This window comes from Hemibagrus wyckioides, linkage group LG09 (genome assembly GCF_019097595.1).
Source record: "Hemibagrus wyckioides isolate EC202008001 linkage group LG09, SWU_Hwy_1.0, whole genome shotgun sequence".
NCBI classification, from domain to species: Eukaryota; Metazoa; Chordata; class Actinopteri; order Siluriformes; family Bagridae; genus Hemibagrus; species Hemibagrus wyckioides.
This window is the reverse complement of record NC_080718.1, coordinates 22,234,421-22,258,754: the sequence shown is the minus strand read 5'-3', so window position 1 is coordinate 22,258,754 and position 24,334 is coordinate 22,234,421. Positions and strand designations below refer to the sequence as shown.

The 24,334-nt window shown below is 41.1% G+C and overlaps 1 protein-coding gene across 7 annotated transcripts in view; it reads right to left on the bottom strand.

Moving 5' to 3' along the window:
- The window catches only part of daam2 (dishevelled associated activator of morphogenesis 2), a 103,289-nt gene that overhangs the window by 51,969 nt on the left and 26,986 nt on the right, over window positions 1–24,334 (bottom strand). For 6 of the 7 annotated variants that reach the window (XM_058399892.1, XM_058399890.1, XM_058399895.1 and 3 more), the window contains exons 2-3: window positions 12,665–12,887; window positions 6,880–6,969 (exon numbers count right to left, since the gene is read on the bottom strand). In XM_058399892.1, the coding sequence (XP_058255875.1) occupies window positions 6,880–6,969; window positions 12,665–12,832 (258 nt within the window). In that variant the 5' untranslated portion in view covers window positions 12,833–12,887. Of the gene's footprint in view, window positions 1–6,879; window positions 6,970–12,664; window positions 12,888–17,210; window positions 17,234–24,334 lie in introns of those variants that run through there. The other variant, XM_058399893.1, reaches the window with a different exon arrangement.

The window sequence follows — 24,334 nt, the reverse complement described above, 5'->3', positions numbered from 1 at the left end:
CACAAAAAATAAAAATAAATAAATAAAATCTCACAGGATTTTCCACCCCATTTTAATTATTTCTATAATTAAAAATTATATTAAATATTTTAAAAGGTTGAATTACATCTTGTATTAAATATTGCTGCTGTAACAAAGAAAAATGTAATTAAACATTATTTAATTTATTGCATAAGATTTCTTTAACCTACATTTAATTTGTCACCCTTAAAACACAGTTTTACATATTTCCCTCAAAGCATGCAACACCACCATGTGACTATTTGGAAAGTCTAAATAAAGTGCAACTCTGGCCCCCTTTTTCCTCGAACAGGAAATCACAGGACATTTAAATCACTGCACAAATGGACATTTCCTTCAGTTAGAGCTCATTATGGGAGACTGCAGTATGGGGGATGACTTTCACACAGAATGCTGATAATATGAACTGAAGAAATTTTGGAAAACATGTTCCTCATTATTCCAACTGGAGTGAAGACTTGGGTTAAGAATACAAAGAGACAGGAGACATCCAAATATTTCCTTTGGCAGATTTCAGCCAGGTATTTAGTGTGCTTACAACCTGGATTGTGGTTCACCAGAATGTATAAGTAAGCAGAAATGTATGCGCTTAAGCTGCAGAGATCCATATGGCTAGTGCTTTATCATTGTGGGGCCTTTCTTCCACACTTCTCCTCTTTCTTCTCCTACACTTCTCTTTCTTCTCCTACATTTCTCCTCTTTCTTCTCCTCTTTCTTATCCACTTCTTCTTCTCCACTTCTCCTCTTTCCTTCACCCACACTTCTCCTCTTTCCTTCACCCACACTTCTCCTCTTTCCTTCACCCACACTTCTCCTCTTTCCTTCACCCACACTTCTCCTCTTTCCTTCACCCACACTTCTCCTCTTTCCTTCACCCACACTTCTCCTCTTTCCTTCTCCTACACTTCTCCTCTTTCCTTCACCCACACTTCTCCTCTTTCCTTCACCCACACTTCTCCTCTTTCCTTCTCCTACACTTCTCCTCTTTCCTTCTCCTACACTTCTCCTCTTTCCTTCTCCTACACTTCTCCTCTTTCCTTCTCCTACACTTCTCCTCTTTCCTTCTCCTACACTTCTCCTCTTTCCTTCTCCTACACTTCTCCTCTTTCCTTCTCCTACACTTCTCCTCTTTCCTTCTCCTACACTTCTCCTCTTTCCTTCTCCTACACTTCTCCTCTTTCCTTCTCCTACACTTCTCCTCTTTCCTTCTCCTACACTTCTCCTCTTTCCTTCTCCTACACTTCTCCTCTTTCCTTCTCCTACACTTCTCCTCTTTCCTTCTCCTACACTTCTCCTCTTTCCTTCTCCTACACTTCTCCTCTTTCCTTCTCCTACACTTCTCCTCTTTCCTTCTCCTACACTTCTCCTCTTTCCTTCTCCTACACTTCTCCTCTTTCTTCTACACTTCTCCTACACTTCTCTTTTCTCTCCACTTCTTCTCCTACACTTCTCCTCCTTTTTCTCCTACACGTCTCCACATCATCTTCACTAGTGGTGCAAGGCACCTTCTCCTACACTTCTCCTCTTTCTTCTCCACATCTTCACTTTTTCCACATTTATTCTCTACTTCTTCACTAGTGGTGCAAGGCACCTTCTTCTCCTACACTTCTCCTCTTTCTTCTCCACTTCTTCCACATCTTCTACGCATCTTCTCCACTTCTTCCTTACGTCTTTGCTAATGTGTAATGCAAAGAGACTATTAGGCATTGAACTCCGGGTTATCGTCATTCTAACCTCTATCTGTGTCATTCTATCCTATTCTTTTAATGCCACAATATAGAGTAATCACATGTATAATTAAAGCAGGGTTAGAATCGCTGTTTACCCTGGGGTACTTTTCTAAACGTAGCCTTTATTTGTCACATATACATTACGGCACAGTGAAATTCTTTCTTTGCATATTCCATCCTTAAAAGGTTGGGGTCAGAGTGAAGGGTCAGCCCTAATACAGCACCTCCGGAGCAGGGGGGAGGGAGTTAAGGGCCTTTCTCAAGGGCACAACTGCAGAAGCTTGGCAGTGATTGCTGATCTTCTGATCAACAACCCAGAGCCTTAACCAATTGAGCTACCATCGTCTGCTTACTGCTTAGTGTAAAGCACCGTAAGCAGTGCTTCAGGGTGTTAACCCTGCATTATGATGTACAATGTGAGATGACGTCGTGTTACAATAGCAACAGACACCCAATCAGAAACTGCCTCATATCACATGACTGGCAGAAATTACTCACTGATGCAAATGTGTGAGACAAGCTTTCATTTAAAGAAGTCACACACTGTATTTCATCCAGTCATGGTTAATAAGAACATTAACACAGGGTTTAAGAATGTACATCCGATTCTGAATATCTAGGATTAATATTTGACACCGGGTAGCGTTTGAGCAGTGTAAACAATGGGGATAAAAATTCTGTTTCAAAGTATAAAAAGTCTCTCTCTTTATCTGTATCTGCTTAGTGATACAAATATCCATTTCTGTGTTTGGAGTTAAGCCCAAAGTGGTATTGTCTTAACCGTAAATGGATACACATCTCTATAGCTTATATGGGTTCATATGGGCTCATGGTCCTAAATTTCCAGGTTATATACTACACGTTCGTTGATATGCAAGAGCTTGTGAAGACTTTCATCGGATACGAATGGCAAATTTTCACAGCACGCTATACATATTGCTGCTATACCACCAAATAGTTTACAGCTTAGAGCCTATATCCTGCATATTTACTGCATTTTTCTGTTCTGTCCATTCTTTTTTCCCGCACTCGTCTCACACTATAGTGTATTTGTACTATAAGTAGTCTTGCGTACAGTTATTTGTCTTGGAGAAATGACATTTCATGCCAATGTATACAAGCTATACAGAGGAATGGCTAAACAAACCCACTTGATCTTTCTAGGAGGCTGGAGAAAGGCTTTAAACGTTCTGCTTCACCATGCACACGTAAGTACACGTGTACGCCTTCATACATAACTTTTAGAATAAATACCTAACATTAAAAAATACTTCTAATAATTTGAGACGCTTGAAGGATAGGTTGTGAAGGATGTGGTAGAGGTGTTGGACTCCTGATCAGAAGCTTGCGAGTTCGAATCCCAGGTCCACCAAGCTGCCACTACTGGGCCCCTGAGCAACCCCCAGTTGCTCAGTTGTATAAAATGAGTTAATATGAAAGTCGCTCTGGATAAGGGCGCCTGCCAATTGCCGAAAATTTAGATGTGTGCAGGACTGTGTTTTTAATCTTGATCTACTTCCAAAAATATAAATAAACAGTAAATGCAGTATAATTGAAACCACTTTGACCCTGACTAGGCAGTCACTAAGAATTAATGAATGAATAAATGCTGGAAATGCATGGGCACAGAGCCTCATGTCCACATTAAAGCGTTTGTTTCACAAGCTTCATGTCTGACTTGTTAAAAGTAAAACCCTCCTGCTTGTGTAAACTTCATCTGTTTATCCCAAATAATCTACCCATAATCAGCTACATCTCTCCTTTAAATCTTCTTTGTATTCGTTTCAGCATCGCTATCCTTTTTTGGCTTGTTATCTGAGAAGCAACATGCTTTCAAGCTCAATATTAAGATACATAACAATAAATTACTCTGAACATCCCACAGGCTAACAAGAAGCTGGTTATTTCCTTCAGGAACAGCCATGCTCTGCAGAATCTTCTTGCTTAAATCATATTAGAGCAGAGATTTTTTGTCTTTTTCTGTGCCAGAGCAGTAATCAACCATGTTTTTGAGGTCAGACAACCATCTTGCCAGAATCCAACATCTCAGCAGGATAGGCCCTGCTTTATCCTGCAATCCAATTCAGAGATCTGATTTCAGCTACAGGAATCCAGCTTCGAGCACAGTGCAGTTCCTTATCCAGATCTCTAGGTTGCCTTGTTCCTGAAGTTAGGGGATCGGCTGTCTTTGCCAAACTGCCATCACAACACTAATTTCTAAACGATTAAGGAGCTAAGTGTGCTTGTTATAGAAGAGGTAATTACTTTAAATGTTACATGTCAATAGAAATCTGGAGTAAACTGCGACATTCCTAACAAGAGCTCAAGCGGTTCTTACCCTGTTTATCCCGTTTCATCAAAACAACTCACGACTTCTACAGGACTCTAGCCAGAAATTCTTAGATCGGGGGAAAAGAAAGTCAGAAAAGGTCACTACTCCAAGACAAAAAGAGATGCTTTCATTCACTTCCTTGTTAACCTGGAGCTGACAAAGTAGCAAGAAATATATGCTCCCAAGAGAAACAATACATCTCAGAAAGAACTCTCAATTTACTTTACAACATATCTTATAATGACATCCTAATACTCGGACGTCCAATCCAAATAAACAGCAGGTTCAAGACCTGCAAGCAAATACAAAGAGTGACTGTGTGCCTCTGCTTACTTCAGTCCAGGCAATCAAGTCACTCAGAATGCATTACCACCGAAAACCGAAAAGTGCATGAACCGTTTACAGCGAGTTCTCGACCGCAAGCACGCAAACAAGCGCATACAGCCAGCTCTGTTACACAACATCTGTCTGACGGCCAAGATCTTCTCGTTGGCGCTGGAACTCAGACGAGGGTGTTTATTAAGGCTATTACAGTTACTCTGTTATGGAGTTGTTACAGTGTCAGTGTGTGTCGTCTGACTTCGGTGCTTTGTGTGCCTTCATGCCATTACAGAATAATCTACCATAGAAAATATGTGGATTTATAGTCTGGACTTGATTATACAGTTTCCATGGATAAGTGACCACAGTGCAGTCTGAAATGGAGTTTTTGGAAGGTGGCCAAAATATTCAAGAAACTGACAGCCTGAGTCTGGTAACAGAGGTACCGAATAAGAACGATGCCTGTCTACTTCAGTCACTCTATATATATTTATACCACAGTGCAGCTGAATGCTCGATTCTGATTGGTCAGAAAGTTGAGGTTTGAAAAGAGTCTCCAGTGTCTGGTGCTATCATTTGAGGTTTACAGTCATTTGGAAGTCTTGGTGATGTTTTAGTCTTGAGGATGAGGTAGCTTAGTGATTAAGGTGTTGGACTACTGATCAGAAGGTTGTAAGTTTGACTCCCAGGTCCACCAAGCTGCCACTGCTGGGCCATTGAGCAAGGCCCTTAACCCTCAACTGCTCAGTTGTATAAAATGAAGTAAAAATGTAAGTCACTCTGGACAAGGGTGTTTGCCAAATGCCGTAAATGTAAATCTATGAAAGAAGAAAAAAGCATATGATATAATGCATATGATAACATGAACTGGTTTTGTGGACTTGACACAGAGAGAGAAAAAATGAACAAAAATCTTATAATTACTAAAACTAAAATGTCTGTGTGGGAAAAGGTAACTCCGGTCTGCATCGCACCACCCCATTAATGATTATTTTGACACATCAGCATGGCCTGTTCTGTTTTATTCCATATTATATATATATATATATATATATATATATATATATATATATATATATATATATATATATATATATATATATGCCAGACTCCACTTACTTTTAGATATATATTTTCCTGTTTTAATTCAAAGAGAGGTGAAATGGGATACAGTTGAAGGTTAAGGGCCATGCAAGGTAACTCAGCACTGGAGGCTTTTTAGTTTAGGGATTTAAACTCACTCAATTATTAAAGGTGCAGCTAACTTTAACCACTGCCAATATTTTAAGCAAGTTGCATCAGCACAACTTCAGCTTCAGAGAGCCAAACGAAACAGTCTGGCGTCTGGAATATTCCAAGTCGGAGTATGTCTCTGAAACAGCGTAATATGGGAATATTCTTGTCACCTAGCTTTGCATGAATTCTGTAGCACAGAACAAGGAGTTCAAATTTCTCTCTGTCTGTTGAACCACTTTCCAGTAAGTTCTTTCTTTAGGCAGAGAATCTGACGCTTTGTATACATTGTGCTGCATTTTAATCTGGCATGTGTGCGATTCACGTAAGTCCTTCTCCACTGCGGCCAACGTGAATAAGCTTTTTGTTTTCTTTCACAACGTTTTTCCGAGCAAACCCTCGCCTGGTTCTGGTTCCTTTTTTTCTTCTTCTTTCGAACGTTCTGCACTGACGAGAGACCTGTCAGGCTTTTTTTTTTTTAAAAAAAAAAAAAAAAAAAAAAAAAAAAAAACTGTCAGAGAGAGAGAGAGAGAACATTGGCTGCAGATGACTTGGTTCCAGCAGGCATGGCAGGAACCCCTTTTCTGCTCCAAACCACACACTTACAAAACTGCACACCACCCCACCCTGCCTCCAATACCAACACAGCCGTCCTGACCAGAGCCTGTAGCAGGCTGAAGGAAGGTCAGCGTTGCAGATCAGAGTCTGTGTGCTGTAGGTTCATGACGATGAAATGACTGTCAAGGTCTAAAAAGTCAGCAGGATGCCAAACCAGAGCTGCAGAAAGCTGCTGGTTTCTGTTGGCTCTGCCAAAGGAATAGCAATTACCAATACACGATCCAGAGGACAGCCATGTGCATTTGTTTAATGTGAGATCCGGTAAGGCTTTCGCTGGCCGCCACAGCCCTCTCGCTGTAATCAGAGAGAGAGAGGCAAAAAGAGTAATATCCTGAAAGTGGCCGACCGCAAAGTAAAGCCCGAGCCCTGTTCGGCAGAGGAAGGGAGGAGATAAGTGTGATGAGTATGGTAGACATCCTAGCTTGCGGTTTTTGAAGGAGCAGCGGTTACACATTTCCATTTCAAAGCCATCTTCATAAAATTTTGACAGTTCTTTGTCTGCAAGAGAGTTATCATCCTGCCTTTTCTCTCCCCCTAAATCTTTAGCTAATATTCTAAAACAGTAAAGATGTCTTACGGGAAGCACTTTTGGAAGTGTTTAAAAGTTTGAAGTAAAACACTAACCTTCTTCTTGCTGCAGTAGATCTGCCATTTCTTCTCAGCAGGCAGGGCAAACATGGCCTCTCTGTTCTTGTCGGTGAGATCCAGTTCATCCTGCCGGAGAAAGAAAAGAGCGTGATTGAGCCGTTAATGAAACGCTCAAAGTAGGAAGACAGGATATTGTACGGGAGGAAAAATAGAAATATTGGACTGTGCATCCTCAGGCTTAGATGAAATATAATTCTAGCTCTGTATAAATGCTGAAAGAATAACATCTAGGCATGAGAGGTATTTATCATCTGCATACCGCTCCAGCTTGAAGCTATACCATGGTTATAATGCATAATTATTTAAATCAGTGCATTACAAAACACATGTTAAAGTGAGTTCTGATGTTATATATTCACACACACATTTATATATTCAAACATTAGGGATGTAACAAATATGCCATCACCTGTGTGTCCATCTACATTTGCTTCTCCAAATATGTGTATCTGCATACAAATTTAAGCAAAAGTGGGTGTGGCCTAAAACAAAATTAAACCCTGAAAGCCCCCAGAGGCAGGCAAAACTGCCAACATATCGTAAATCAATGCATGCCTCACACAACGTAAGTGTCGTATACGAGTGTTCCCTAAAACCAGCAAAAACCTTTTTTTGCTTTCTTCTACCTGATCCCAGTCCTGATCCACAGCTCTAGTACATTTAGAATAGGTGGATGAAAGAAAGTATAGTAGCGCACCTCCTATTGAAATCATTCAAATCTATCAATTTAGAACATCTGTTTATCTGTATTTATTTGTATGCAATTAACAGACCTTGATGAGAGAGCCCAGTTGATTTCAAGTGGTTCCCTAAATCTAGAAATCAAATCTTATCTAGATTCTTCAACACTAACTGGGTCACATGATCCCTCAAGTGGAGTCCAAATTCAGTGGAATTCACATAAAGCTAAACTAAGCTCGATTCACCTGAAATATATAATCAAATATACCTTGCATACACTTTCATGATTTTCATCTTTTGGTTAACCCCCACCCCCCCACCCCACACACAGTGTACATTTAATTCTATAAAATTTCAGGTGCATCCAAAACACTCTGAGGTCAAAGAGTGAATTATGGGTTACGGAACGAACTCTGGGATTTGCGAAGTTTGAAGATAGAAAAGGAATAAAGGTTTGCCTTTGTAAACGTGTATATTTTTTTTTCTTGTAAAGGAGGGACAGGAAAGATGATTCACAAAGTATTCCCAGACTATCAAGATGGAAGGAAGTCATATGAGGCCCTGAGGGGACCAACAGGAAACTGTAGAGTCCAATAACGATCACCACGCCAGAGAGACAGGGACAGAGGTTTGTAAAAGCACTAAACATGTGAAAGAAAGTAGTGTTTCCTCTACTGCGGTGAGAGAGAGAGAGAGAGAGAGAGAGAGAGAGAGAGAGTCATACCCTCATCAATAAGAAGACTGAGAACTAAATTGACGTGGTACCTTGTCCAAACCCACTGCTTAACGGACGCATTTCGGCCCGTAATGGGTCAGTGACTTTGGTTTGGCATGGGTTCTCTAGTCATCACTTCCTCTGTCGCTTTTTTCTGCTGCTCCAGCTGCAGTTGCTGAATCACGGTATGCGGGCAAAGCTGGGGTTTGTTGAGGACATGGACATGGCTGAGGCATACAGGAAACGCGCTCCCACCCAGAGCTTTCAGCTAAAGGGAAGAGGGTGAGATTGAGCCCATGGACCTCCACCCTCCGTCCTCCACCCAGTGAGCAAAGACGTCTGCATCCTAATAAATAGTATTGACTCATGCTGCCCAATTGCCCACATATTTACCACAGAGTAATGATCTGAATCTCAGTCTGTAGCTTGAAGCTTGTCTAGTTTGCCATACTTTATGAGTAGTACAAGCATGACTCATGGATAATGATCGTCCAGTTTAGAGCTGACTAAAATATTTTCGGTTAATCGTTATCTCCATATATTGTGGCATCGGAATGATCTAGAAATTACGTTCACAAGCTCATGTACAACTGCCACACATCGCGTTTTGGGTGTCAAGGTATATCACAATTACAAACGTGTATAATAATAACAACAACAACACAACGTTTTTTTTTAATCACACTAGAAAAGCCAGAGCATAACACTAGCTGTGCAATCTAGGCCAATATTTCAGTGTAAATCTGTTTGCCTAGCTCAACATGGAACAGAAATAGTAAGTGTAAATAGTAAGTGTAAATAGTAAGGGGGGGGGCTGCGCCTCATGTGACAGGATTAAAATTGTCCTACATACTGAGAGACAGACAGAACGAGGCATAAGAGAGACAAATACAGCGGGAATTAAACACTCGTATGTCCTCTGTGGACCAGATGTTAGCTTAGTGGTGCTGATGTTCCTCAAATAATATCAACAGTCCACTTCCTGCATGTTCCAACCCCAAACGCCTGCTGGTCTCTCGCTCTCACATGCTATAGCGTGATACACTAAACACCATTTAGTGTTTATTTAAGATTTCTCTCCGTCGCCACTATTTAACGAGGTGTTCAAGACTCCAAGTTCTACTTTTATCTCAAGTTGTTTTCCTCCTGTTGTTTTTTTCCCCCAGATAAGATTTCTTTCGGAGACAGTGCCAGGGTTGGGGTTTTTTTTTTTTTTTTGGGTAAGATGAGCTACAAACACATGGCTGCCACATGTCCACTTGCTTCTCATCTATTCCCGTTGAGCTCTTTAACATTCACATTTTACTGTCACACTTTAACCAAAGCTCCCAGTCCCCGTGAACTTAAATAACCCTGATCCACAGCTGGCATATTCAACATCTTGCTGAAACTTACATACATATATATATATTTGTTGTTTGCTCTACGCGTTCGTCGTGCTCTGATCACGCCATAATAACCACATACTACAGAAGATTATCACTCATATCCACCCTCTTTCCTAGCTACAGGAAAGAAGCTGCATGATTTAAACGCGAGCGGGTTTCACACGCGAGTGCAAGCTTCCAACAGTTTACAAGGAAGCCACTTCAAAAAGATCAGAATGTACACGATCCAGTCGGGTAATAAAACATCACTCCAGCAGATAAACAACATTTATATTTTCACTACTCTTACATGTGCAATACACTCCCATTTGTTTCAGAGTCACAAATCTGTGCGAAATCTCAACTCTAATGACTGTGGGCATTGCAGAGATCCAGTACCCATGATGCATTACAGCGCAGCGTGTGCACTCTGCACTGCTCTAAAGCCTTTTTTTTTGACTGAATGGAGCCACTAGAATTTGTGATGTGGTCTCTGCTTTAAAAGGTCTGAACCAGTCAGCATGGGCTCATTAAGGTCAGCCTTACTGTGCATGGATTTTGGTTTTAAAGCTGAAATAAGGGTCTGGTAAATTTAACGCTGAAGCCGAAAGAAGGAAATGTCACAGTTGGCGATGTGTGCACAGTGCAGATCTGCCCTAGATTGGATATACAGTGTCACTTGTCAAGGAAATATACAAATTTTTATTTCAGCTCATTTTCTGACTACGATACTGTGATTTGGGAGGGTGAAGAAAAACACACACACACACGATCCAAAACTAACAGCGCCTTAGATCCAACATCTCTGTATACACTATATTGCCAAAAGTATTCGCTCACCCATCCAAATCAGAATCAGGTGTTCCAATCACTTTCATGGCCACAGGTGTATAAAATCAAGTACCTAGGCATGCAGACTGTTTTTACAAACATTTGTGAAAGAATGGGTCGCTCTCAGGAGCTCAGTGAATTCCAGCGTGGAACTGTGATAGGATGCCACCTGTGCAACAAATCCAGTCGTGAAATTTCCTCGCTCCTAAATATTCCACAGTCAACTGTCAGCTGTATTATAAGAACGTGGAAGTGTTTGGGAACGACAGCAACTCAGCCACGAAGTGGTAGGCCACGTAAACTGACGGAGCGGGGTCAGCGGATGCTGAGGCGCATAGTGCGAAGAGGTCGCCAACTTTCTGCAGAGTCAATCGCTACAGACCTCCAAACTTCATGTGGCCTTCAGATTAGCTCAAGAACAGTGCGCAGAGAGCTTCATGGAATGGGTTTCCATGGCCGAGCAGCTGCATCCAAGCCATACATCACCAAGTGCAATGCAAAGCGTCGGATGCAGAGGTGTAAAGCACGCCACCACTGGACTCTAGAGCAGTGGAGACGCGTTCTCTGGAGTGACGAATCGCGCTTCTCCATCTGGCAATCTGATGGACGAGTCTGGGTTTGGCGGTTGCCAGGAGAACGGTACTTGTCTGACTGCATTGTGCCAAGTGTAAAGTTTGGTGGAGGGGGGATTATGGTGTGGGGTTGTTTTTCAGGAGCTGGGCTTGGCCCCTTAGTTCCAGTGAAAGGAACTCTGAATGCTTCAGCATACCAAGACATTTTGGACAATTCCATGCTCCCAACTTTGTGGGAACAGTTTGGAGCTGGCCCCTTCCTCTTCCAACATGACTGTGCACCAGTGCACAAAGCAAGGTCCATAAAGACATGGATGACAGAGTCTGGTGTGGATGAACTTGACTGGCCTGCACAGAGTCCTGACCTCAACCCGATAGAACACCTTTGGGATGAATTAGAGCGGAGACTGAGAGCCAGGCCTTCTCGTCCAACATCAGTGTGTGACCTCACAAATGTGCTTCTGGAAGAATGGTCAAAAATTCCCATAAACACACTCCTAAACCTTGTGGACAGCCTTCCCAGAAGAGTTGAAGCTGTTATAGCTGCAAAGGGTGGACCGACGTCATATTGAACTCTATGGATTAGGAATGGGATGCCACTTAAGTTCATATACGAGTCAAGGCAGGTGAGCGAATACTTTTGGCAATATAGTGTAGATATCTTTATTATAACAGAAATAAGATTCATCTTTTGTCTCCATCCCTTTGGATACTTACATGTCACTTTGTATTTGTCTTTTCTTCATGCTGTGCGCAAAGTATAGCTTTGTATGCGCCACAAGCGAGCTATATAGAAGTTAAATGTGGCTTTTCGTGGCCACAACAAAAACAGCTTTCCTTCCACATTCCCGAAGCGTTCACCCATCTGCCGTGTCTGCCTTCAGCCAAATCCAGATATTTACCATAACTAAACTGCGAGTCGTTTCATTTTGTCAAGTATGAGGCTGCCGTGCTTGGGTCTAAGCACTCCCATATGTCCGGCACACTTGATTTGATGCGTAGCAAATGAGCACTACTATGCTCTTCACTAAAAAACACAGCATGTGGAGCTCCTGTCTAAACAATGCGCCACTCTCCTAATGCTACTTAAATGTGTAGGAGCATGCTGTTTTTCTAAGGGAGCCAGGAACTGTAAAGGCAGCATAAGCAGATATTTGTGCACTTGCAGACTCGATCGACAAAGTCGGCTGTGTAATTACAGATAAGTCGACTTTCATGCCCTGCGCCATGATTAAAGCAGAAATTAAAGATGCTTTAACATGGATTGTCGCTTTCTGGCTATAGCCAGCTTTCCACCCCCACCTCAGGCCATTTGCTGGCAACAAAACAAGTTGGCACAAAGTGAAATTAATATATGTGTGTGTTTATGATTATCAGTGCTGGCCAGAAACACAATTTCTGGACCATCACATGTGCAACACCAACTGACATCAATTAGCATGTGAATAAACTAGCAAGTACATATATTTGATTGAAACCAGGATTTGTTCCTTCCATTAACTGCATCAATGCCCTATATAAACACATCTGAGTAAGTAGGAGGTGATAGAGTATGATTTTTGATTAGGGAGAAAAAAAAAGGATTGACAACTTACCACCAGTTCAGAAAATCGAGCATTCAGTTCCTCCTCTGGGGGCATGGGGGCACTGAACTCGAGTAGCTGCAAGGGAACACTGTCCTTCAGGTTAATCTCAGGGGGTTCACTGCTGCCGAAGCAGCACAGAAGGCCCAGGCCGGGCCGTGTGCGCTTCCGGGGAGGCATCCTCTCCGCGCTGGATGGGCCAAACTAGCCAAGTCTGCTATCTAGTCTGCATGGTCTGAAAAATAAGAGAAAAATAGTTCATGATCAGTATACAAGCCAGGATAAAGCACACAAACCACATCATAAGTGCTAGAAACCTCTCAGTGAAAAGCCAAACAGGCAGCGGATAGACCTCCACAACTGACAAGGTCTTGTTGAAGGAGTTCTAAAGCAAGTTTCATTATTCGACCACAGAAATGGTGCTGACATGCAGAGAGGGTTCTACCGAGGAACCATCCACGGAGTCGTAGTGTTACAACGATCGTGCATTTGTGTACGTCTTATAAACACATAAATGTCTGCAGTCACTGACCGTGGAAGCTTTGCCTTCCAGGCCCACAGCTCCGGGTCTGGTTTCACAAAAGCATGGACGTACGAGGGTTTAACAAAATTGTTAAATGCTGGATATGGCATTACTTTATACATGCTTTCCAAAAGTTAACAAGATCCTGAAACTATATTACTTTTGGGAAGTTCATCCTAACTGCAAAACCCCAGAATGACAGCAAAAGAGAAAAAGCAGGTTGAAGTTGGAAACAGTCGTGGAGCTTCAATCACTCAGATGTTTGGAGTGGAGGATGTTAAGCCTCGGATAGAAAAAAGTATTCATTTCTCCTCAACCGTTTGGGAGGCTGTGTGGGCACAGAGATGGGAGCAGCCTGGCACCGGTTAATGTGCACTGGCATAAGGTTGGATGGCACAAAGACCTTTCTGTTGTAGCGCAGAGAGAAGAAAGACGGAACGAAGGGAGGGGAGGGAAAAGCCGGCCGTACCCAGCACGCTCACACTCTCACCAGAACTAGCATAATAAGGGGAGGAAAATAGCTCAGTGTTTTCTAGAAGCCGCCTGCTCTCTCAAACGCATCAACTTCAATCAGGGATTTTAAAACATTTTCTTCAAGAGAGGACTGAATATCATAGCAGTGCTCATACATAAACCTGTACAATTACACAAAAAATTGCAGAGGACTTTAACCATGGTAATTATTGCAATTATCTGCTCATCTTTCAAAAAAAAACCCTCATTCTTATCGCTTCTAAATGTTAGTGTTCACTGAAGCCAGCTGTCCATACACCATTTTTCTCTACGGCAAATGGATTTTTACTGCTTTCTCTAAGAATAGTTTAGTGGTAAATTCTTTATGAGGGACCCCCTGTTCAGTGCAAATGTGTGAGAGGGGAATGTGAGGTTATAGCAACAAAAACAGGAAGCCATCGTTTTCTTTCTCATGTGCTTGCATGGACACAACATTATTTTTACACTGCCGTATATGCAGTGAAGCATTTTGAAAAGCTTTACTATACATTTATACACATTACTAAAACCACCAGCACAGTTAAACATCATGGTTTGTCATCCTGGTTCTGACCATTCCATCTGTTTGCTCTCCAACATAGAAAGATCTGAGAAGTACACATTCACGTCTCATAATGTGACCAAGACCAGTCTCAGTACTGCTCTGACCAACCCTGCTGAAATTATTAATATATAATGATGTGGAATCCTGATGAGAATGCAGTATAGGTTATGGATATAAAAATATATTAGTAGAGAAAAGACACTCAATTCAGAGCACAGGAAAATCTACCTGGGAAACGCATGTTAGACGCAACTGCCAAAAGATGGCAGTTTTAAGTGTATGAGTAAGAGGTCTCCCTCTTCTGTTGTTTCCATGGAAACACACTGCCATGTTCATGGCAGATCTGGCGCTCCTATATGTCAGCACTGAATGCGTGATTAACATGATGATGATTCTCGGCTGCTGTTTCATCAATATTAAGTCAAATAAGCCGTCAGTTTTCTGTCATCAACCCGGCTGAAGCAATGATAGCTTCTGTGGTTTGTTGTCTGCATCCTTTTGTGAAGGTTAATACGATTTTCTCACATATCCTTGTCTGTCCAATCTGTTGGGCAGACACTTTCCTCAAAAAAATCATCCTTAACATAAATTACATTGAAGATTATTTGTTGTTGGTTTCTCTTTGACTACTCCAGAGAACATATAAGCTTGTTTGTTACATGTCTCTTCACACTCACCTGATAAGAGGCAATCCATCTGTCCATATGACCTCCATACAAGATTACGCAGTTTGCAATCCAATTCAACTGACACTCAACACACACACACACACACACACACACACTCTGAAAATAAGCTTACACTTAGCCTGGACAACACATCACAGAAAAGTAGGCCAAGATATCAGTCACTTATATACAAAATGAAACGACTATGAATGCAAAGTAAGACACGCTACAGGAAAGGAGAGAGATCAAGAGATCTGGAATGTAAACAGAAGTACACTGATTGCCCATCCTGTCTGAATTAGCTCTAATGGTCCAGTAGGGACTACTGAGGGAAAGGGAAAGAAGATTTAGATCATTCCCATATCCATTTACAAGGGCAGGTGAGTAAGGACACCTAAAGCAGGATTCTGGGATTCGGCATTATAAAATATGTGGGGTATATCCGTGTAAGGCAGGAGGGTGGGGGTTAAATGATGGCGGTACTCCAAAATCAACATTCGCTCCTCTCAATTAGAAGTAACACCAATGACACCAATGACTATTTAGGAAAAGAATAGTTCTGAAACTAATTACCAGCCACTGCACTATTCTGTCCATTTGGTAAGACAATACCCCTGATTTGGAATACTAAAGGCTGACCACACTTGTCTACAAGTTTGGCCACTATATCTTTTTGCTGATCAAGCTCCAACCACTCAACTTACCATGCTTGATTTACCATTATTTCACCAAGAAACAGAGTGATCCCATTATCCATTTCCTTCCATTTGAGAAACTGGCTTATTGTATTTCCCCTGAACTCTTGACCTGTCCTTCCTATAACACTCAGTGCTGCTCTAGAGCAACAGGTTTTCTATTGCTATTTTGGACATTTAGACTTTTGCTCAAGAGCTGAAATCAGGTTCATTTGGCAAACATGCGATCCAACCTCTCAATTTTAGGACCACTGGTTCAGACCCTTAACCACTAAAGGCTAAAGCACCAGGCAAAAGCCAAACACTACAGGAACTCTAAAGTGGGTTACACTAACTACACTTCCAGATGTTCCAGTGTTGCTAGGCAGTAAATACAATTTCTTGGATCTTTAGAAATGAGATTTTAGCTTTGGAAACAATAGGAGAAAGTACTTAACTCAAGCAGGCATTCAATGGAATAGCCTGACTAATGAAGATGTGATTATTTGACTGTTATATATATTGTCATCAGTGTGATCTTTGCCATTCCTGCTCATGGCATAACAGATTTACTCAGGACTTTCCCACTTACAGGTAAGTAGCTTTGACTGTGAAATTTGACCCATTTCTTTCTGACTCTTTCCTTCTTTTCTTCTCCTTGACTCGACTCTCCATCTCTCTCTCTATATCTCTCTCTCAACAGTGAAGAGAGAAGTGGAAAGTGGAGATTCTTCACTGGTCTATTCACTCCTCTGAAAAGTCAGAACAGAGGGACAAGACATGTTTCTGCTTCGTGATCCGATCCCATAGGTTCCAGATATGCTTTCTGTAGATGTTATGATTAAACATGGAACTGGAGTAGTTCAAATGTGACCAGATTTAGTTTTGCTTGATCTCAGTCTGCCAGTCAGACACGCAAGAAGTCATTTACATCACCTTAGCCACCAGAATTAAACAGTATAACTTGAAGCGTCCAATTGTGTATTCCGACAAATCACAAATGTTCATCTCCATCTTCCTCAATCTGGCACAATAATTGTCCAATTTATGAAATGGAAGTGCAAATAATCATAGTAGAAGAGGTGAAATATGTCACAATATGGATGGAGGGGAAAATAACATGGTACCAGAGAGCCTGCTAACATTCTCAGTTGATTAATCAATTGCTCACCAGCACTTGAGTGTATTCTACTACCCAGTGTATGGTAGTCCCAAGTATCCCCCCTGACCATGCTTGTTTTAACAATGGGAATCAGTCGGTCATTCAGTCAGGAAGGAAAGAAATGTCTCTTCAAGGCTGGACCACTCAATTTTATAGTCCTTTATTCATTCATTTCAAGTAACTGCTTTATCCCTGGTTTGCGTAGCGGTATATCTGGAGCCTATCCCAAAAACACTGTGCATGGGGAGAGATTACACTCTGGATAACACACACACAAACACACACACACCTCTACTCACTGCTGCCTTCAATCTAGCAATAAAATTGCAATATTCCGGATTTGTCCATAAGCTGCAAGTCTACTCCATTGCATCAGCACCTCTATCAACCTCCTTCCCTTGTTGCCATATAAAAGAAATCTCTGAAGGTTCTGTGAATTATACAACAAACATCTTTAAAGAAATAACTACTTACAGAAGCATCGATTTAGAAAACACTCATCCTTTGCAGCAACATATTGCCCGAGCAGTTCTAAGCTTCTGCAGATGCAATTAAAAGTGTGCAGAGTCCTTCACGGCCAGCAGTGAGGAAATATGTCCTCTGCAAAGACAAGGTGAGGAAAATGAATCTCTAATTGGAGGTGAAAAATCCATAACAGCATGGCATCAGTACCGAAAGGTGAGAAGGGGAGGGATAAGCATAGAGACATTTTTGGATGCAGTGTTGTGAAAGAAGCATAAAAAGCATTCAGGTTTGTAGCATTGTGTTACTTTGTGATATTGGCTACACACATGCAAAATTCGCACACAGGCCTTGAGGCAAAGTACGTCCACTGTGCATGCTCCAAAGAGCAGTGGTGCAGAGAGAACACAGACAGATAGAGGGAAAAAAATGTTTTCAATTCTTATTCTGCCCCATCACTTCAGACTACAAGTGAACTAGAAGTAGGTCAGTGGAGGATAAAGAAAAAGAAAGTGAGAAAGAAAACAGTGTCAGTGTCACATATCCATAACCTCCATAAATCCACCCAATTCTTTAAATTCATCCAGCTATTTTGCCTCAGTTCTTGCTCGTGCAGTGATAGAGTATTCACAAACAACATAATGCATTCATCCTTTCTGGCTCTTCATCCATTTACATTTCCCTTTTTCACGATAAGATGCAGACACACCTCTTGTTCCCAGAGAAATCCTTTCTACAGTACATAGCCATCTTTTTAGTCTGGCTCTCCATATCTAATCTATCACAGCTGGTACTAATGTAAATTAGTGCATGTGCATGTGAAGCCAATCCTCACCTTCTGGCTCCAATGACTAGCAACCCCCCACTGTCAAAGTGAATCTTCTATTTATTATTTCTCATTAATGATGAACCTTAGTCCCAGGAGACAGAAGCAAACAGTATTCGGAGAAATATCTGGCTGAGATAGCAAAAGAAAAATCTCGCTGGAGCAAGAACGCATGTCAATCACCGGTAGGCACAGCAACACTGTTCCTGGTGTTCTACTATACATGGATCTCCAATGACTTGCATTCTATAAATTAAACGATATTTTGATTTCATGGAACCTTTATGACAAAGTTCAAAACTACCATATACTGTATGATGTGCATATTCCATAAAGGGTTTTTCGATTATTGATATTTTATTAAAAGTGTTCTGCCCCTTATATAGCATATTCAGTATAAATGACTGAAATTGAATAATTGTGTCCAAGCAATAAACAGATACACACACTAATGCATGTATGTATGCAGTGATGCCTCACACACCTCCTCCATGGAAGCATGACCAAGCTGCTGCCTACCGTGTGTCCTACAGGTCTCAAAGCATGCTTTATCTCCCATCATCAAGATTCATCCTGGAACCCACCCACAGCTCGCAGTCTGGGGGTCCTTACACATTACACTGTGCTCATGTAGTGTTGGCAAGACAGCGGTTGGCATTCACAGCTGAATTTAAATGAGAAAGCCAAATGGTAAACAATAAGTAATGAATAAAACACTGGACGGGGTATGCGATATGAAAATGAGTCAAAAATTGACCTACATAATATAATGAATTAAGAAATGACTCTGATGCTCAGATTCAGAAGTTATTCGTTACAGCATTGTGCTTTTGGGCCAGTTATAGAAGAAATCTGGTGTCTGATGAGGATGTGTTCCCTTTGAGTCTGGTTCCTCTATACAAGCATAACACTTACATATTTTTACATTTACATTAACAGCATTTGGCAGGCACCCTTATCCAGAGTGACTTAAATTTTATCTCATTTTAAACAACTGAACAAATGAGGGTTAAGGGCCTTGCTCAAGGGCCCAGCAGTGGCAGCTCGGTGGACCTGGGTTTCAACTTCACAACCTTCCGATCAGTATGCCTTAAACACTAAGCTACCACATCCATAATAACTGAACCAAAGTGAACTAAATGAGATGTGATGCAGCTTGACACAAAGCAATTACTGTAACCCTGCATCAAGTTCATTCATTTCCCATAACCGCATGTCCCAAAGTGTTTTTTATTCTAATCATTACACCACTGCAATTTGCAGAATACAGATTTTATTTACTAATGAATGAACAAACATTTCACTGCTTGTGATTAATTGAATATTGTGGAACACCCACAGAACAATTTCCTGTTATCATTTACAACATACCAGCTATAAATAATAAAAAATAAATAAAAACAAAACCCTGTAGCTTATTACAGAAAAACAGGAAAGTCCACTTTCCTGAATATTTTCCCATGGTGGAAAACTTGTTTACTGTTACAACGCACTGACAATGGAGACTCCTTCCAAAAATGTTAAATAAATTTCTCCATTTGAAAAACTTCACCATACTGAAACAATGGTTATGTTTTTTTTTTTAATTATTTGTGTACTATTATACGTTTTGTTTTACAAGGAGTGTCTGTAAATGAAATCCCTCTGAATTAGACACTACTATAGAAATTATATTGTATTAAAATTAGTCAACATGCGTGAAAATTAATCAACTGCTTCAGTTAGACCAATCAGATTTGAGAGTAGCGATGTGCTATAGTAAATGATCTCTCTTGCTAGTAAACTATCCAAGTTTAGCTACCAGTCAATTTTATTTATTATCCTAAATGCCAAAGAAAAGAAAAAAAAAATCACAACATGGTTTGCACATCTGTCCTTGTTGTGGGGATGAAAAATCATTGCAAATTGCATAATCTGTGTATTTCTGCGAAAGAGAATGGATAGGATGAACACAAACATATGTGCTGTCTAAACAATACACGCTCACGCACACTTAGCCCTAATATAGAATCAAAGATAATAAATAAGTGTGTTGGCGTAATGGCTCACTGGAAAGCCTCGTCAATTTCTCCCTTCTACCCAACCCACACACATAAAAACAGAAACACTGAGCGCACACACATTCCTAACTCGTTCCTGTGCCGTGTATTTTCCCCTTGAACATAGGAATGAGAGCTGAGTTACAGTCTGAATTGATAAATGACCATCACTAACTGTGTAATAGAGAGCCTAGGATAATTTCATGCCGCATTTGCAGGGGACACATTCCACCGTTGCGCTCGTCTCGTTTGAAAGCAAGCTCTGTTTGCTTTTAGCACAGAGTGTAGGCTTGTGTAACACGGGAATGCTCATGTGGGACGACACAAAAGACACACAAAACAAAAAAGGCATTCGGAGATGCCAGTTCCAAAAAGTCCTTCGACTCTAAACGGGGCACGAGCATGCACGTTTGTTCATATGTTCATAAACCAACTATCCTAAAATCTAAACATGCATGCATTCTCCAATCTTAAAATCCCTTGTGTCATTTTATATACCCACCCTACTGAGGCCGTCTCTGGACAACTGTGCCTACGTGCACTAAAGACGATGAGCAAGATTGTTAGGAATGACAAACCCAGCCATCCTTCCTTTTTTTCCCCCCTGTCCGTCTCCTCACCCCCTCCAGCCGCTCTAAATGATTTCCTCTTCATCCCTTAGTCAGATAAGATCTGGCCTAAAGAGGAGGAAAAGCCTTGGATGGAAGAACGTTCAGATTTTTCACTATCAAACTCTGTGCCAAAAGGTCTTCTGAATCAGCCAACACTTTTGCGAAGGGAGGCAGGTCAGGATTTAGTCTGCGGAAATTTCACTACAGAAGAACCCGTATTCTGAAGCCATGCACGCAAGAGCCAAGTGAATTACTTCATCTAATAGCGCATCAGAGATCTATTTTACATGTCTGCGGCAAACGCGCTATCTGCATATCAGAGGCTTTGTGTCCCACATCTTCTTGCCACATTTCGTCTGCTCGCTCTAGGCTTCATTCCTAACAAACAGCTTATAGGACTTGTGGGCTACATTAAATGTTTTTTTTTGCTCTGGGAGCGTAAATATTTCAGTTAAATCTGGGGAAAGTGGGGATTCACAAGGCATGTCGGTAAAAGCCATTTCATTCGCTCATTGTCTACTAAAAATTAAAACCATGTCCACATCTGCTGTGGAGCCCAGAACTCAATTTCAGCCTGCATGCAATCCAGAATGTTGGGGAGAAAAAAAATCCCCCTAAATGCGTTCCTCTGATTTGCTATAACAGGACTCCTTGTAATAAAAACAAATCAAATATATAATATTTAACAAAGGCAGAGGCTTAAGAAAGCGATTCGAGCTTCATACATGGAAGGGATGAACTGACTAAAAATACTTTAATTTACTTCAGCTGTGCAATAAACATTCTAGAAAGGAAAAAAAAATCTTTTTAAAAGGTAGAGTCAGCAATTTTGAAGATCACTGTTATAAATTGAAACTCCAAACAGAAACCACCTTTATCTTTAATTCCATCCAAAAACATTTTAAGGCCACACGACCTGCATGGTTTCTAAATTAACAGACAGCATGACTGACAGCAAAGTGCTTGATTGTCCTCGTGGTTTGGAAGCTGGAGCTTTACATCATTTGTTTTTTTCCCTCAGTTTACAGAAGTTTCTCCTCCAAGCAAATATTTGATTAAATCTGGCAGAACATGACAAAAACCTCACCGAATATAAACACATTTCAGCTGAAATGTTTAAGCTATAGATGTTAGCTATAGCTAGCTGTTTTGATTTTTAAATAATCCAGAGCTTCCATGTTTCTTCTAAAGCCACACCCCCAAGAGTGCTACTGTAATAGACATGAATGATGGATGCCTCCTGGGTTTTTCTTCCAAATAGACATTCTGTAGAAGCTTCCAGATTGTGAGCAGCAATGACAAATGTTACCAAAGTTATCGTGGTTAAAGTTTTTGCAACCTTTAACCCTTTCATGTAAGTGGTTGGTCAGAGATAATAATTTAAATCAAAATCAAGACTCCTATGGAATACATGGTAGATTAAAAAACATCTGATCAGAGATGCTGTTTCAAGTATATGGGATGGGAGTTAAAAATGTAGTGCTACTGACCCACTTTTCATCTGGCAAATGCATCTGTTACTGTGAGAACCTGCAAACAGTGTGGGTTAAATATGAAATGGACGCTATTTATGCTAGCCGCTACATTCCATGAGCCCTCCACAGTACATGCCCATGTTTCATCAAGGCTCTTGTGGAACCTGATATCTCAGTCACATCACTCTCCATCCGATATCAGATTCGCAAGCATCTCATGCACGGGGTAGGAAATCGTTTTTGTTTGTTTGTTCATTTTTGTTTTGCTTAATTGAATGCACATTCTGAGGTCTGTGAAAATGTTAAAGCAGAGTCATATGGCTAGCTGGAAGTGACATGCGGTTAGCCAAAGTATGCTCTCTATATTACTATTCTGTACTTGTGTTTAACCAAACTGACTATGAGCTTTAATCCTCACTGACCTCCCAACCTTGAAGCAAGACCAAGACCGTGTTTTCACTAAAAATATAATCGAATCATTGACTCAACAGCTGCTCAATTGTTGTAATTTTCCAATGCGTCTCGGGCCAAAAGCACCGCATCCCATCGTCTCCTCTTTCTAGTACTTCCAGGCGTATATCATGCCGGCTCAGTGACAGGTTGATACAAACCCGCACTTCTGGCTGGTCACGAAGGACTTCCGATACTTGCCTTAGTCAGATAATCCCAGGCAAAGGGTGGCCTTGGCATTTTAGCATCATATATTACTAAGCTGTGTCATGTTCCTATAAGGTGAAAGGTTAACAGCTGCCTGCTGAAGAATAGAGGTCTGTAGGGCTGCTCATAATGGCTGGAATGTGCGCATCAAGCATTTACACCATGCCTTGTAGCCAAGACTACCTCTAGCCGAGACGGCATTCAAAACTCAGCAAAGCAAAGCTCTTTTGTCAAACTGTATGACATAATTCTAAGCTTATATATCATAAGCCTTCGATCTGTGTCAGTGGCACAATGAGTTCCTTTTTCTATAGTCATTTGGGGACTTCCAAATGACATCAGCTTTAATATCACAGTAGTCCAACCCTTGAGCATTTCCTGTAATATTTTATGACTAGACTGACCAAACTGTGTATATCCATGCACATATCAAGCAGTAGCCTATAATTACTCGAGCCACAATCAACAAAGCGTATAACGTCATTCAAGAGAAACTGTGCTGCTTGCAAAACGTCAGGTCTTCATTAAGAGTGCTGATGGAGCTTGAGCTCTTAGTGAGCCTATGGTAGTTCATATATCCATAATATACAAAACGCAAGAAAATCAAAACATCTACCGGAGCTTGCTCATGTGACTTTGCTTAATGTTCTCACATTCAGATCTCCCAAGCTGCCTTGCAGAGATACACAAGCACAGCCTGTGCTCTACTTTTAGAGATGTAATGAGGTGGGAAGATGGAAAGAAGCAAAGCTGGTGAAGAACATCAAAAAGCTGTGAATCAGTAAGAAAATCAATTGTCAAAGTATCAAGTTTGAGTTACCACTGCCCAAAGAGGTATATCTGCCATGACGGGCTTCATGCTAGTAACGAGAGCATCAGTGGTTGGTGGAGTTTAAATCCGGGTTTAAGCTTTAGGATCTATGATGGCATTGGTGAGTCAGATTGGGTGAAGCTTAAATCCTGGGTCATACAGGAAAGGATAAAGGCTGATGGAGTGTAGACCCTGAGGAATTTTGACTTGTTGAATCTGATTGGTCCCACAGATCTCAGCCTTGCAGTAAAAAACACCATTCCCAGAGTTGTATCTAGCATTCTTTAATCTTTCCCAAATCCAACAAGAATTCTATAATTCCAAATTTGATAAACCAGCTCCTTTTATAATGTTGCCAAAAAAACTCCTAACCAAGTCCCCGAGCAACCAGTGTGATCAGCAGCTTCCATTTGTCAGTTAATTCAAGACTATAGACAAGGCCCTTATCCCTCAACTGGTCAAGATACAACTCATGGTAAAATGTATTGCTGAAGGGCCCAATGTTTGCAGATTGCTGGTGCTGGTATTTGAACGCAGGAACTCAGGTCATGGGATTTGAACTCAGAAATGCCTTAACCACCAAGCTTTCACTACCCAAATAAAATTAGCTTGACCTGTCACGACAAGGTTTTTGCATTCAGAATAAAAACCAGAGGCTCCAGGTTTAAGCTTTAGGACCTGCATTGGTGTCAATGGGTCAGTCAGGGGTGAAGTTTA